Source organism: Taudactylus pleione, unplaced genomic scaffold, assembly GCF_031769625.1.
Source record: "Taudactylus pleione unplaced genomic scaffold, aTauple2 ptg000887l, whole genome shotgun sequence".
Classification (NCBI taxonomy): domain Eukaryota; kingdom Metazoa; phylum Chordata; class Amphibia; order Anura; family Myobatrachidae; genus Taudactylus; species Taudactylus pleione.
This window is the reverse complement of record NW_028285288.1, coordinates 1665756-1681260: the sequence shown is the minus strand read 5'-3', so window position 1 is coordinate 1681260 and position 15505 is coordinate 1665756. Positions and strand designations below refer to the sequence as shown.

General features: G+C 44.9%; 1 protein-coding gene across 1 annotated transcript; it reads left to right on the top strand.

Moving 5' to 3' along the window:
• The first annotated feature begins 2815 nt into the window (after window positions 1–2815).
• Window positions 2816–13781, top strand: COMMD9 (COMM domain containing 9). The gene is made up of 6 exons (XM_088459030.1): window positions 2816–2936; window positions 8113–8238; window positions 9098–9237; window positions 10192–10226; window positions 12590–12693; window positions 13294–13781. Exons 1-6 carry the CDS (start codon window positions 2868–2870, stop codon window positions 13432–13434), a joined length of 615 nt encoding a protein of 204 aa, XP_088315156.1. The 5' UTR covers window positions 2816–2867; the 3' UTR covers window positions 13435–13781.
• Window positions 13782–15505: the final 1724 nt, after the last annotated feature.

Here is a 15505-nt window from a genome sequence, read left to right as displayed (position 1 = left end):
TCAGGAGTCTGTTTGTGTCTGTTTGTTATTATACGGTCTTGTTTAATTATTCTGTTTTTCCAACTGTAAAGTGCTGTGGAATATATGGTGGTGATATATAAGTAAGTGCGAATAGAAGAAAGAGTTTCAGTATTCAGCATTTCATGGTTCCTTATGTTAAATAGTCTCCCATCCGTGCGGTATTTTTATATGGAATTTGTAACATAGTTGCCAATTCTCCCTCATTGTCGGGGAGACTCCCTGAAATAGCAGCAATCTCCCTGACTCCCTGAGAGAGTCTAGTAATCTCCCCGATTGCACTTTACCCCATTATGAAGCTTTTAGATAAAAAAAAAAAAAAACAGAGATATATACATTGAAATGGGATAATTAGTATAATTTCCCTGCATTGGGTATAAGGCACAATGCTCCCTATGGCTACATGTATTGTCTGAAAAGTATCAGTGTGTTTTCATCAACAAATAGATCGTACTGACTGCTTTGGGGCTTGTTTACATGTGGATGTAAGGCCATTTTATGACACGCCTCTCTGATGTAGCAGTACACGCCTATCACATGTATAACATGCCTCTCAGATGTAGCAGTACACGCCTATCACATGTATGACACGCCTCTCAGATGTAGCAGTACATGCCCATCACATGTATGACACGCCTCTCAGATGTAGCAGAACATGCCCATCACATGTATGACACGCCTCTCAGATGTAGCAGTACACGCCCATCACATGTATGGCACGCCTCTCAGATGTAGCAGTACACGCCTATCACATGTATGACACGCCTCTCAGATGTAGCAGTACACGCCCATCACATGTATGACTTGCCTCTCAGATGTAGCAGTACACGCCCATCACATGTATGACACGCCTCTCAGATGTAGCAGTACACGCCTATCACATGTATAACATGCCTCTCAGATGTAGCAGTACACGCCGATCACATGTATGACACGCCTCTCAGATGTAGCAGTACACGCCCATCACATGTATGACACGCCTCTCAGATGTAGCAGTGCATGCCCATCACATGTATGACACGCCTCTCAGATGTAGCAGTACATGCCCATCACATGTATGACACGCTTCTCAGATGTAGCAGTACACGCCGATCACATGTATGGCACGCCTCTCAGATGTAGCAGTACACGCCCACTTTACCGCTGCGCTCATAGGTGCTGCTTTCACAATCTCCCTGAAATGCTTTTTCAAAAGTAGACAAGTATGATTTATAACTGTATCACTTAAAAGGTGCATGCACACATCACACTGGCATCAGATGGGCAGCGCCAGCAGGCTGATGTATAATGTTGTAACATCAGTTGCAAGACGAAGGCTGTAATGAGAGGGACATGAGCATTATGCAGGATTAATGGCCCATTGTGCTTGGTCTCCAGGGGAAGAACAGAGCTTCAATGATTTCTACAATAATCTGCCAGAGAACACTGGGCCATTTACAGAGCCCGAGATCACAGCCCAGACATGGGGGCTTATGTATTATGCTAAAGTCATGGAAAGACAATTTATTTCCTCAGGATAAGGCACCTCTTTTAGTGTTGTGTCTGTTTAACAAAGGTGGACATAAGAGATAGCCGAGCTGTCTCCTACTTTTAGGTACATACCACAGTCCCGTGAATCTCAATAGAGATGGTGATCATCACCAATTTTATTAAGCTCCGCAAAAACACGCTTTTCGAAACTTGAAATCCGTGATAGCTGACACAGGGCCCGATTCACTACATTTGTAACTGCAAATGCAATAGCGATTACGCACGCAGTCTCACTGCGATAGTATGCTAATCCATTGCGATCGCTATGCCGTTGCAGCGCTACATAAGGACGCCCACCTTACCTTACACCCATCCGTAATACTTAGCAAGGCTGTGAAACCATCGGTAACATGGAGTACCATCGCAGCCTCACGCCCACTTCCACAAGCTCTGACCTTACTCAGAAGTTGCTAACTTCCACGCACGCTATCAGGCCTCAAGCTGCGTACGGCATCACAGTGGATAATTTATGCACGCCCCTGCAACGGCATTCTAAACGCACTGGCACGCCTGTGTTTCCCCAACCACCCCCCCATCACCACCTACAAATGGCACCTCCTGTCATTCACTCTGCGGTGGGTTTGCGTAGCCACTCGCAGTGGCTGGTTCGCACACGTGCACTGTGATGCATACGCATGTGCCGTACAAAACAATCGGCCAATTGCGTGCGTAATCGCAGTTGAGATCGGTAGTGAATCAGGCCCAATGTCTTTAGATGGCGTTAGCCATTGGACATGCTGTATAGGGATCTTTGGATAAGGAGAACTTGCATGAGCACAAGCCCTGGTGCGCACTAATGATGGCGACAATCGGCAGCTGCTTCGTGTTTGTACTTAATGGTACATGACAGTACTTTTATTTTGTATGTGAGTCTGCATATAATTGTAATCTCCATGGCAACGGCATAATGGCGTTACCCGGGATTCATTCTGGGAGATTTCTGCCAATGTTGGTAACTATTAAAAAACATTATATAGCTCACAGACCCCCTAATAGTGGACAGCACAGGCACGCACAATATGCATGTGAATAACTATAACACAAGCGACAAGTGTATGTCATGTCTCCATAGCAATAATAAGAATAATTTTATTTATATAGAGCTTTTCTCCAACAGGACTCCATGCACTTTGGCTCATGATACCACTATAATACAACATGAGGTCAAAAGCAGAAGCACAAAAAAGCACATTATAGCTTCCTCAGTGACTCAGGCAGCACTAGTGCAGGCTAAGCTGAGGGTGACTGGCGAGAGAAAGACTACACCTCCCAGCGCGCACTGCGGCCGGAGCATGTGACCACTGAGCCTCACAGGTCACATGACAGCAGGGAGGAAGATGGCTGTGCTGCAGGAGAGGGACTTTGCCAGTCTGCAGCTCTTGCTGAAGGTGGGTGTGTTAGGGAACCCCAGGATGGGAGGTGCACCCTGTGTGTCTCCCTCCAGCTGCCACAGGGCTAGGCATGCTGGGGCTTGTAGTTCTACAGAAGGTGCAAGCCAGCATGTAGAGCTATAGGGCACATCACTTATGTTTATTACTGGCAGCTTATGGGTTTCATGCTCTTTGGAAGCCATGTAAACACTGAGACACTGTGAGTGTGTGTATATATATATATATATATATATATATATATATATATACACTACCCTTATGTGCTGCCCAGCTGGGTGTCAGGCAGGTGCCAGCATTCAGTCAACTTTAAATTATTATTATTCTAATTCAGATAATAAAGTAGCTCAGGGTCTAAAGGCCCCCATACATCAGCAATTGATTGCAGCAATCGTGCAATTTGCAATAGATTGTGTATAAAAATCTTTCCCTTTTTCAATCAATTGCAGAATTGCCACAATCGATTGAAAAAGGGAAATATTTTTATACACAATTGATTGCAAATTGCACGATTGCTGCAATCAATTACTGATGGACCTTAATACTTACAGCATGACCGATCCTGTGTGTACCAGGGACAGCGTTGATCGGTTTTTCATGCTGTGGTGTCGAATTATATAAACTACATAATTACCTTCATTCATTATTGCTCATAAGTTTACAGTGTATACAATGCAGAGGGGATTGGGGAGATGACACATTCTCAGACATAAAGGTAATACTCGGTATACCCTTACAGAAATTAGGGGGTACTCAGTAAATGTGTACTTGTGCTATAGGGGTACTGGACAAAGGTGCGCACACATTTGTTGGTACGGGAGGAGGAAAATCCATAGCGTACAGGATGCCGATGTGATGTGTGTTTCATTGTCTACTTATAACTCATCGGATGTTATAATAGATGTGTGGTTAAGGCTGTGCTCCTATAGACATTCGGTGCTAGTTTCATTCTCTTGCTACGTAAGAGAAACAAGTGTCAGGTGAGGTAGACAAATAACGACTAGTCCAAGAATCAGGATGGATCTTAAGATCCCCATACATCAGAGATTGATTGCAGCAATTTGCAATCGATTGTGCCAAATCTGCAATCGATTGAAAAAGGGAAAACATTTTTATACACAATCGATTGCAAATTGCACGATTGCTGCAATCAGTTGCTGATGTATGGGGGGGCCTTTACCCGACCGGCTTATGGAGAAGCCCTCAGTGAGTGTTTCCAATTACCCCCACCCCCTTCAATCCAGCTTTGTATACTGAGGGGTAAATTCACTAAAGGTGAACTTTAATTGATTTCATATTGATCTAACTTGATCAACATCGATGTTGTGTTTCTGGGGCTAAATCACACATTTACTAACACCTAATAAAAAAATATAATAAAAAATTGTCTGTTAGTAAATGTGTAATTTAGCCCCAGAAATACACCATTGATGCTGATCGATTTAAATCGACCTTTAGTAAATTTATCCCTGAGACGGCTTTACATAGTGTGAGTTGATTCTTCCGTTAAGTTCCCCAAGTCGGGAAATTTAAGTGACCATTTGTTTATGCATTGAGCTGGGTCCAAATTATCACGCTGCCAGGCTCGGACTCTGCTGTTTGCTAAACCAGACAGATTGCAGTACCAGACAAGGGTGGCACTCTGTGCCTTAGGAGTGGAGACTTTGGCTGGATATATAAGATTACAAACTATGAATATAAGGTTTGTCTCTTAGTGGATGACCTACTCCTAACATTGCCTGAGCCCCTGAATCCTTCACCCAGTCATTGCTGTGAGAGTTTGGGAACCTCTCAGGGCTTAAATAAACGCTGATATATCTGAGATTTCCTGTGCCCCCTCTGTGCTATTATACCAACTTTGGTTTTGTACCAGGAGAGCATTGGGTCTCATTCAGAGCCGCTCGTTAGCGGCAGTACGCTCGTTCCGAGCGATGTTCGCACATCTGCGCATGCGTACGGTTTTTAGTACGCAGGTGCGAACCAGTCAGTGCGGCCAAAAATCATTTGTTCGCTATATAGCGAGTGCCTGCTGTTTTGAGTGACAGAATGAGGCGTATGTGGGTGGTAACGGGAATGTGCTTGAAAACGGGGAGTGGAGATCAGAACACAAGCGTGCTTAAAGGTCAAAGCGGGCGTTTTATGGGTGTGCATAATTAATACAGCAGCGTCATTGACCACGTCACTTGGTTGTTTTATAGCCAGAACTGCTCGCAATATAGTGGTTGAAAAAACCATCCACAAGAATAGCGAGCAGTTCATACGCTGTTCGATGTACTCGATTAATCTAATAAATAGCGGACATGACGTATGATGCGAGCGGCCAGGGGGCGTTTTTATCAAATAAACGAGCGTATGTTTTGCTCGCTCGTTCAGACTTAGAGGTGTGAACAGACTGCAATGTGCGAACGGATCATTTGAATAGCCACCCCTTGTTTTTGAACGAACGACCGCAAATAGCGAACGGCTCTGAATGAGGGCCATTATCTCCATTGGGTTGTGTCCATGTAATGTGGACTGTTACGTTTATATGGAATAACGGACACCCCCGCATTCAAGGAAAGTGCATTTATATAGGCAGATGGGGTCGCAGTGCCCATCACAAACTTTAAAAAAATATTACTTAGCGTGAAGTATTGCGCACCTGACCCAGGGCTCTAGGATTCGCCCAGGTCACCAATAGGAGATTGCATCACTCCAGACGCAGACAGCCAATGTGCTGTATCATATTGGGTCCTGGGCGATATGTTTGCCAACTACGTAACAACAGTAACAAGACTTCAGTCACTGGGCTGTACACAAACCAATGACCATTTCTCTTCTCTCTGCCCCTACTGCTCCCCATTCACCTCCGAATAGCTGGCAGTAGTGCTGAGAGGGACCAACTAACCTTAATTAGAACTTGTATATGGAGGTGACATTTATTTTTTTGCAGTAAAAGTGGTTATTTAATATTTTGCGTGCAAAATAGTAAATCATTAATAAACTTACTGGTAACAAATAGTCATTTTATTTGATCCTGAATATCATTTTAAGGTGGCTCCAGTCACTGCCAGTGGGTGATTCCACAGGCCTGACAAGTAACCGGGTCTGAGGATAATTTGGTGTTACATGGGAGTAGTTTTCATTCTAGCACCTTGCACCTGTCACATACCGTGCAGTTCCTCTTCCCTGCCTGGGGTGTCGCTCTCTGCTCTGGTGCTTCTAGCACACACTGGTCTGTATGTCAGCGGTTTGTTGTATCAGCTGAGTGCGCTAGAAGCACCAGAACAGAGAGCGACAGCCCAGGCAGGAGAGAGAGAAACGGCATGAGTAGTAACAGGTGCAGGGTGCTAGACTGAACAATATGGGCAGGACAGAATGACATAGATCCGGGCTGGTGTGTGCAGGGTGAAGGCCTAGATCTTTGGTGCATAGCCAGTAACCACATACAGGACAATACAGGTACTCGTCCTGTCCGATCTTAATTCCATATAATCATATTGGGACTCTTGGTTGGAAAACACTATAAGGAAAATTGCAGTTCTTTCAGGATAAGCTACAGTGAGTGGGTACATGTGTCCTGCGAGCCAGCGACCTTTGTGTGCTCATTTCCCGTCTGAACGGTCATATGTAAAATTATATAAATGTCCCAGTTTCTTACCGTTTACTACAACATGCGGAGTAATAACTTGCATGAATTCGCACTGCGCTCGCTCACAAAATGGGCACACCCAAGTGCGAGCAATGCAGAGTCCTGCGCATAACCATTGCATCCTACACTTCTGACCAAAGAGGTGGAACTGTACTGTAACAACACGCTCTCACATGAGTAATGGTTAGTGAGAAAGGGTTTACGCAAATGTGAGCTATGCAGAGATGAGTGTCAGTAAATATACGCCGGCTTGGCGGTGGATCTTTTGCACTTAGTACAAGGCAGGTGCCTTGCCGCCCCCCCCCCCCCCCTCCCTCTTAATGGCCATGTCCACTTAGGAAAGTATTAGGAGAGAAGAGGGTATTATAAACCCTAAAGCTGGGTAGACACGGAAAGATTTTCTGTCCAACCATCCAACTAGTTGATTGGTTGGTATGAAAATCGGGTAACGTACGGGAGTAACTGATGATCGGCAATTTGCTCCCAAACGCCGGAAAATGGACAAAAACTGTTGTTTGAACAAATTGTTTAGATCAAAGATTTAACAAACTTGTCTGACGCCATTTTCATCTGTTTTCTGGCATTTAGGAGCAAATTGCTGATCATCGGTTACTCCCATACGTTACCAGATTCTCATTCCAACCAATCAGCTAGTTGGCTGGTTGGACAGAAAATCTTTACGTGTGTACGCCGCTTAACTTCATCGCCTATTGGTGGCTCGCCATCCCTTTAACAACCGCCGTTCACCACTATATAGCTACCGAGTTTCAGTGTGATAGCAATGCATAGGATAAATCTGCGGTATGCTGTAACTTGGGACCCTTATCTGCCCCAGGAGAGGACATTCTCTATACAGGAAGGTTCGTTGTGTGAACTCACAAGGTGGAAATCGGCGGTCTGTCTTTCCCGGTGTCCGTTCCCCATGGATTGTGCGAGGCGCAGTTACTGTTGTACACCGTTGTAAATGCTGTGATGTCTTTGTTATAGCTTACAATTGCCTATGAATACATTATTGCCTGTTAATCTAGCGACACAAATTGTTCCATGAATATTTAACGTACAATCAATAAGGTTTGGAGTTCACTGCGGAACGATAGGTTTGACATAAAGTATTAAAATATCGTTATTGCCTGCGGGCACGTGATACATGCTGATATTTGTAGGAGATAGGTGCAACTGTTACACTATTTTGTCTACCCTGCAGTCTCATTTAGAAGGGGCCTTTCAGCCCTCTCATTACTGTCACTAATTGGTTTACATATTCTGTCTTGTAACTTCTATAAATCATGTTTCTGCCTCCCTTCTGTGCTTTTCAGTCACGTATTTGTGTTACCCATGGAGACGACACTGGAAACAATTATATCCATTGTAGATATCGTGGCGTTGTATATCCTAGGGCAACAGTAATCAATAACTGAGCCTGATCATAAAAGTATTTGACTGAAAAGCACAGATGGAGCTGGAAGAATGAAGCCATTTACTTTGTCTACCCGATCACGCCCACCCTGTGCTAATCTATCCGTCTACCTGATATATTTTTTTAAGGCTCCCTCGAAGGACGTGGTTCAAAAGCTCTGCAAAGACGCCTTTCCGAGGTCAGCCATTGGCTCAGTACAGCTGATTGACAGTGTATCATCCAACTTCTCCATCACTGCTGAGGAAGCTGCTCAGGTGAGAGTAATGTTCCCGGATGTATAGCTGGAGCTAGCACACTAGGACATTACCTATTGTAATGTTTTATGAAACATTGCTTAGGCCTGCCATCTTTATATCTGTGCCATCTAGCCATGTATTTATATGATCTGCCATATCTATCTATCTATCTATCTATCTATCTATCTATCTATCTATCTGTATGGGTTGTGTTCGGAATCCAGGTGCCGGAATTGCGACTAGGTTAGCATCCAGACAGCTCGAGGTATGTATACCTAACATACCCCTAACCCTACCCCAACTCTTCCTCCCCGGTACCTAAACCTAACCCTCCCCCCTTAGTGCCTAAATCTAACCCTCCTCATAGTGCCTAATCCTCCCCCCAACCCCGCTACTTACCTTCGGGAGTCCGGTGGTTGGGAGAATATATATCTTGCTCTTGGGTACTTGCAACACAGCAAACTACATCTGACACTTTTCCACTCCATATGCAACGTTATCATATCCAACTCTTCCTGATGATACTGAAGCATGGCTGAAAGACACAGATAAAATGTCATGCGAAAGTCACAGGGGGCTTGTACAAGCAATACCTTTCATTCATCTGAGAGTGGCCATTCCCTGATGATTAGAAGTAAGAGTGTTAAAAAAAATAAGAAAAAATTCTGTTTTGAGACCATTCCTTGTATGCGATTGTGAGATGCTCTGCTCAAATGTTTGTGCTGAAGTGCTACAGAGCAATGGTCTGCAAGTCTCTAGAAATATTGGTAACAATCTGATTATTGTCATCCTGTCTGTCACCCTTTGCGTTCTACTGAATGTAATTCTCTAATATACAGAAATGTTCTTACTTGTCTAAACTTCCCTTTCCGTGTAGGTGGTACACGGCCTACACGCACTCACCCGGCACGTGGTGTACCGAGGCCTGGTGACCGCAGAGCAGGTCCTCTCCGTATTTCCAGAGGGCTTCCATCAGAACCTGAAAAATCTCCTGACCAAAATAATCCTGGAGAATGTGTGAGTGGAGACTCTCTCCCAGGGGCAGTCATGTGCTCACTCGCTGGCTGCTAGGAATCTTGGGAGTTGTAGTTCCGTTAGAGTTTCCACTTACCATCGTACTACAACTCCCATGATGATTAGATAGCCAGTGGCTTTATAGGGCCCATTGAGATTAATACGGTATAAATCATAGACAGGGGCGTAACTAGGTATTTAAAGGCCCCGTAGCAAAAGTCGTTAAGGGACTCTATGTACCACCCAATTGTAAAAAATGTATATACCGTATGTATATAACACATGTAACCTTGACACAGAAGATGGGGCCCCTTAGGCTCTAACCCCCATGGCAGCTGCACCCCTTGCGTCTATGGTAGTTATGCCCATGGTCCTAAATATATATTCCTGTAAAGAGTTCTGGATTAAGAGATACTACACCAGTAAATCCTAACGATATTTGCTTTGAACCATTTTCGTTACTGTGCATTACCGTGCCCGGTATTATATGTATTTCTGACCGTTACATCAGGTACGTTAGCCTTGAGGCACCCCTGTGACCTACCTACACTGGAGGCTACCACTTTGTGGGCTGCGTCAATATTCATGGCGTTGCGCCCTGTCTATCCAACAGGAACCGTTGACACTTGTCGAGGCTCAATGACGTCACAAGCTTCTATCACAATGAGGGGCTTAATTGATTGCGTGATGACGTTCCTGATTGGAATATTTTAACAAACTAGGCGCTGCCATGCCTATGTTGCGCCCCATTTCATGTCCAGAAATCGGAAATTGGATGTAGGCCTTTGTGTTTTTTGTCATATCGGTTTCACCCACAGAATAGCTGACCCCACAGTGTGTTGGAGATGGGTGCTCCGGGGGAATGTTACTTTTGGGCAATGCGGTGACCTGAACTTGTTATGAATAGGTTACATATCTCCTGAAATGTTTTTTTATTTTTTATTTTTGTCCCGTTAGATCCGTCTGGAGAAACGAAGCCCAGAACGCAAGCAGTAAGTGCGTGCTTATGTTGTGTGTGTGCGTCCTCGGCTGCTACAGGTGGCCGCCATCGGCAGGATCACATTTCTAGCTCAGTAACAGCAAGCTTAGATACCCACGGGCCAATCCGCATATATTCGTCTGCTCTGCCCCAGAATCTCATAGTGTGTGTACGCAACACCCAGGGCCGATTAGGTTTCAAAACCAGTCAGATTGGATCTGAAGGGCTGCATGACATCGGTAGAAAACGATGAGCCGATATCGTGCGGTGTGTCTGCATTTTCAATTATCTGTCCGATGTTTTTGCCCCTAGTCCTGCTTAAAAACATCATTAGAGAGTACATGATAACGTCGATGTTCTGAAAATCATTTCATCAGTGAGAAAATTATGAACTTGGTCGGATCGTCTGTGAAATTGTTCAGGTGTGTGCCGAGCATCGCAACCCATTTTCTAGACTCCTCCGTGAAGGAAACAATACCACTGTCCCGATAAGGCTACTACGACCGTAGTGAGGACCTGATCCAGACCCGGTCGCTATCTGCGTACGCTCGCTAGATGCGTATGCAAATTTATCAGTGACGCCACGGGAAGCGAACGCTCGCCAAGGCATAAGCATGCCCACCATGTCTTAGCGAGCGACCACTTTGTCTGAGCGTACGCCTAATCGCACAGGCATCCGCCCACCAGCACACGTCTTCTCCAGGAAGCGTATTAAAACATTGGTACATTGAGCACCATCGGATGCAACGCAGTACTTGAGGTAGCTTTACTCTACCGCAAGCATTGCGAGGAAATCAGTGTTAAAAAATAGCAAGTGACGTGTACTATGACGCTGCCTGTTAATTATGCACGCCTCTAAAACGGCGTTGAAACACCCGGGCACGTCTGTGTTCGCATCTCCAACCCCCTGTTATTAGTGTCCTGCCCCTGTTACCACCCACAAATGGCCTCTCCTGTCACTCATTACCCTGGGCTGCCTTTGCTGGGCGAGCGCGATGGTTGTGATCGTAGTTTATAGTTCGCGCACGCGCAGAACGAAGCATGTGCGTAAGCAGAACATTGGGCCGCTTGCGAACGCACAGCGCGAGCGAGCGGCTCTGAAGCAGGCCCTGAGTCTGTAAGACTAGCCATGCAGGCAGATGTTTTAGTCATTGCGGCTTTGTCACATTATGAGGTCTTAAACTAAGAAGAAGAAAAGGGCAGGATATATACATTTTTGCTAAAAAAATCATATACACCCCGTCCTCATTAGCCTACTGCCAGTATGCTGGGACACTTGGGGAAGGGGAAGGAATGAGGAGATGGAGGGGCTGATTCTAAGTTGGGAGCAAACCAAAAAAAGAGCAAGTGACTATGCACCGTGGCAAAAACATTCAGATTTGTAATGTGCATAGAGAGTTAGGTTTGGGAGGGGTATTTGTAAACTTAAATCTAAATTGCAGTGTTAAGAATAAATCTGACCAGCATCGGTGGGCTACATGCACAAGCAGCCAGTATTTACCCTGCATGCAAAGAAATAAATAGATTTGCACCAATTGCATCTTAACTTTTTTTTTTTATTCCAAATACAGAGGGCCTGATTCAGACCCGGTCCCTATGAGCGTACGCTCGCTCGATGCGTATGCAAATATTTGAAAGAGACGCGGCGGGGAGCGATCGCTCGCCAAGGCATAAGCACGCACCCATCGTACCTGCACGAGCGTTCGCTTTGTGTATGCAGACTCCCCTTAGCGAATGCAGAGACACCCATTGACCCACGTCATCTCCTGGAAGTTTGTGAAAACATTGGTACATCGACCTCTATCGGATGGGAACGCAGTGCTTGTGGTAGCTTTTTTTTCTACCGCAAGCATTGCAAGGAAAATAGAGTAAAAAAATGGCTGATGACGTGTACTATGACGCTGCCTGTTAATTATGTACGCCTCTAAAACGGCGTTGAAACACTCAGGCACGCCTGCGTTCGTACCTCCACTGCCCCTGTTACCACCCACAAACGGCCTCTCCTGTCACTCACTCTGCTGGGCCAGCAAGGGATCTGCGAACGCACTGTGTAGTTTGCAAACGCGCACTGTGATTCATGCGCAGATTAGCAACCATCGGCAATAGCGAGCGCAGACCCCTTTGCAGAGATGAGATTTGCAGCTCCACAATGTTACGACATTTATTTTATTCCTTTTACTTTGTGTGTGTAAAACTTCATCCACATAATATATGTAACAGGAGCGAGTTAGAATTACGTCTGAACATATTACGGTTTTGCAGGGCCACGATTTGTAAGGTACCAGCCAGCCACAAATGACCTGAGTTAGGGACACAAGTGAACATTATGTGGATGGATAGTTCAGGGCTGGCACTGAATTCTGTCTCCCCTCTCAGTCTCCTTACCACGCCTGGTGGATCTGGACTGGCGAGTGGACATTAAGACTTCGTCGGACTCTGTGGCTAGCATGGCGGTGCCCACCTGTTTGCTGCAGATGAGGGTGAGTATTTAACTTGTGCCGGCATTTATGGTGGGTTAACAGCGGTCACTTTTCTTTACGCATTACCTTTATCTTTCTCTGATTTTCAGCTATTTATCTACTGTGTATTATAAGTAAGTTTATCATACTGTTCCCCAGCCCTGCAGTGGTGACTTACGGCTTTGCAGCCTTGCTCTGTAGCATGGCACTGCTTGGATTGGCTTATTCATAGTGACTCAGCGGTGCCCGATTCTTTTTGATCTGTATCAGATCCAGTCAGGGGAGACTGTAACGCTTTATGCTAATCTCTGGGTAATGGGCACTATTCCTCTTGGTCCCATATTACTAAATAAGCAGCCTCATAACTGTATGACTGCCATAGAGGAACCCATTGCAGAAATACAGAAGTATTGTCAGCCTATCATTTCGCTGGGAACTAGCGACATCACTGAGATACATCTTGCTGATTGGCTGCTTTCTCATGAATAATTTTTCGATCCTTAAAGTGTCTATTTGTAACGGGAGGGGGGAGAGGGGGACTTAAGGATAAAAGGGGCTTATTTGCTATGATAGAAGAAGAGAAAAGTCACTGACATCATATTTGTGTTACTTATTCGCCAGATCCAGGAGGATCCTGATCTGTGCAGACTGAATCCGGCAACATACACCCTCACCATGGAACTTGGCAAAGAAACCTTGGACACAATGCTGGATGGTCTGGGCCGGATAAGAGACCAGCTCTCTGCAGTCGCCAACAAGTAATTGTCGGCCCGTCCCAGAACACAGGACGCGAGGGGCAATGAGAGACCACCGATCAGTGTCCTGTAAAGACTTGTTATTCGTTTTACATGAAGGAGGTCTCACCAGCGGTGTTTGTGAACCTGCCGCCGCCGTTAACGCTTGCACCTGTGGCTGGTGCACAGTCCGGGCAGCCGTGTTGTAGGCTGAAGCAACACTTATCCTGTCACTAGGATGTGCCTCGTGCCTCAGCGATGTCACTTGTTTTGATTGCAGTACGGTAAAAACATTTTCTATAACGTCTGACTATTGACCTGTGTTGTTGGCGCATTGCTTTTTATTTTGTGCAAATATATTCAAAGTATTATACAAGAGAACGTGTCATTCATAAGCTTATCCAGCAGGTGGTGCTGTTCACCCTTTTGTTGGGCGGCTGAGTTCCCAAAGCAGGTTCCTTTCTCTGAGGATGAATTTGGTCTCGGTGGGTGCCTATGGGGTCAGGTCGCTGCTTTTATGTAGCTGTAGAGAAATCCTTCCAGCTGTGAACTTTCCTTCAATGCCTTTAATCCCATCGCAAAAACCCTCTCGTATCCATGGTCGTATACCAACCACAGATGTAGCGGCCTCTGCTTTTCCACATTTTCCGCTCAATCTCTCTCTTTAACCTTTATGCGGTTAAGAAACTATTTAAGGGGCTGGGGGGTAGCAGTCGTTCTGTAAGAAATTTTTAACAGGAACTCAGATCCGTTAGGAGCTGCACATTTTCGGAATATAAAGGAAACAACTGCATCAAAGTTTTCTGGTTTTAGGAAACATTACTTTGAGCATTGCACAAATACATAACAGTATAATAATATAATTCTGCGCCTGCTACTTTGTATTTATGAGTATTTATTTACTGCATGATTTATCGAAGGGATAATATACTAGTATTCAGTACATATAGCCCCCCCCTCCCTCCCCCTATTTGCTGGGCACAATTAAGCACATACATCTTTTAAGGATGATCCCTTTAGCTGCATACACACACACACACACACAATGATTTTGTGACCAACGATTTTCTGTCAGATTTTTTAAAGTGTAATGAACGATTTTTTTAGAACTACAAACGATTTTTGCATATTCCCTTAATGAAAATCGTTGAGTTGACAAGTCTGACTGAACTACAAACGTGAACGCGCATGAACGATAATCGTTCACCGTTTGACTCAGAAAGTGAACGATTTTTTCATACGATTATAATCGTTCAAAAAAATCGTTGTGTGTGTATGCAGCTTTTACGTTATTGGCACTTGACCCTGGCGGTTTCGGTCTGTGGTCGAAACGACGCTCTAATAGATTCTTATAATCGTTGTGTTTGTAAGGAACCTCCGGTGCCATCGGAATTACCACAGAAGAATTCGGAACTTCAAAGCTGTTCTATTAATAGTCGTCTTGTTTTCTTATTGTGTTTTATTTTTTTTCTTCGCCTCCTCTGATTTGTATTTCAGTGTTAAAAATGCAAATCTTGCTCTCTGGAAAAATAAGGAGCTTTGTAGTCTCTGGCAGCTGATTATTGCGAGTCTTTGATGGTCTATAAAGGTGTCGCAAACAAGGAGGGAATACGCTGGGGTGGGGGGGGGATGTAAGGGAACAGGGAATGGCTTTCTGCTACAGCATACGTCCAGGCTTGTTGGCGGATAGAGTTTCCCGTCCTGAGGGGCAGGAGAGGTGTCAGCTGCTCACATATCCTCTCCTTTATCCGTGTCTGTGTTGTTCCGTGCGGGTATTTCTGAGGCACAGCTGGCGTCTGAGACCTGCCCGCATCTTGGTTTTGTAGAAGAGGAATTTCGGAACAATGCTGGGGAAGGTCTGACTGTAACACTTCGCTGACACTCATGGTTTGCTATATAATAAATATATATATATATATATATATATATATATATAATATTATAGTGCTCAAATGTGCTGCACAACGTCCGGCCCTCCTCAAAAAAAGAAAGTCCCCACTACAGTATCCCTGTCCTCTCACAGTCCAACAAACCTCCCTAGTCTCCTGTACGTGTGCGTGTTTAAGTGCTAGAACATGTAGTCCAGGGGTCTCCAACCT

Bases quoted from the DNA above. Each gene is read 5' to 3' on its own strand.
- COMMD9 (XM_088459030.1), top strand. From the start codon at position 2,868: ATGACAGCAGGGAGGAAGATGGCTGTGCTGCAGGAGAGGGACTTTGCC. The intron at 9,238-10,191 runs GTGAGTGGAGAC...TTGTCCCGTTAG, and splicing joins AAAATAATCCTGGAGAATGT to ATCCGTCTGGAGAAACGAAG. The intron at 10,227-12,589 runs GTAAGTGCGTGC...CTCCCCTCTCAG, and splicing joins CGAAGCCCAGAACGCAAGCA to TCTCCTTACCACGCCTGGTG.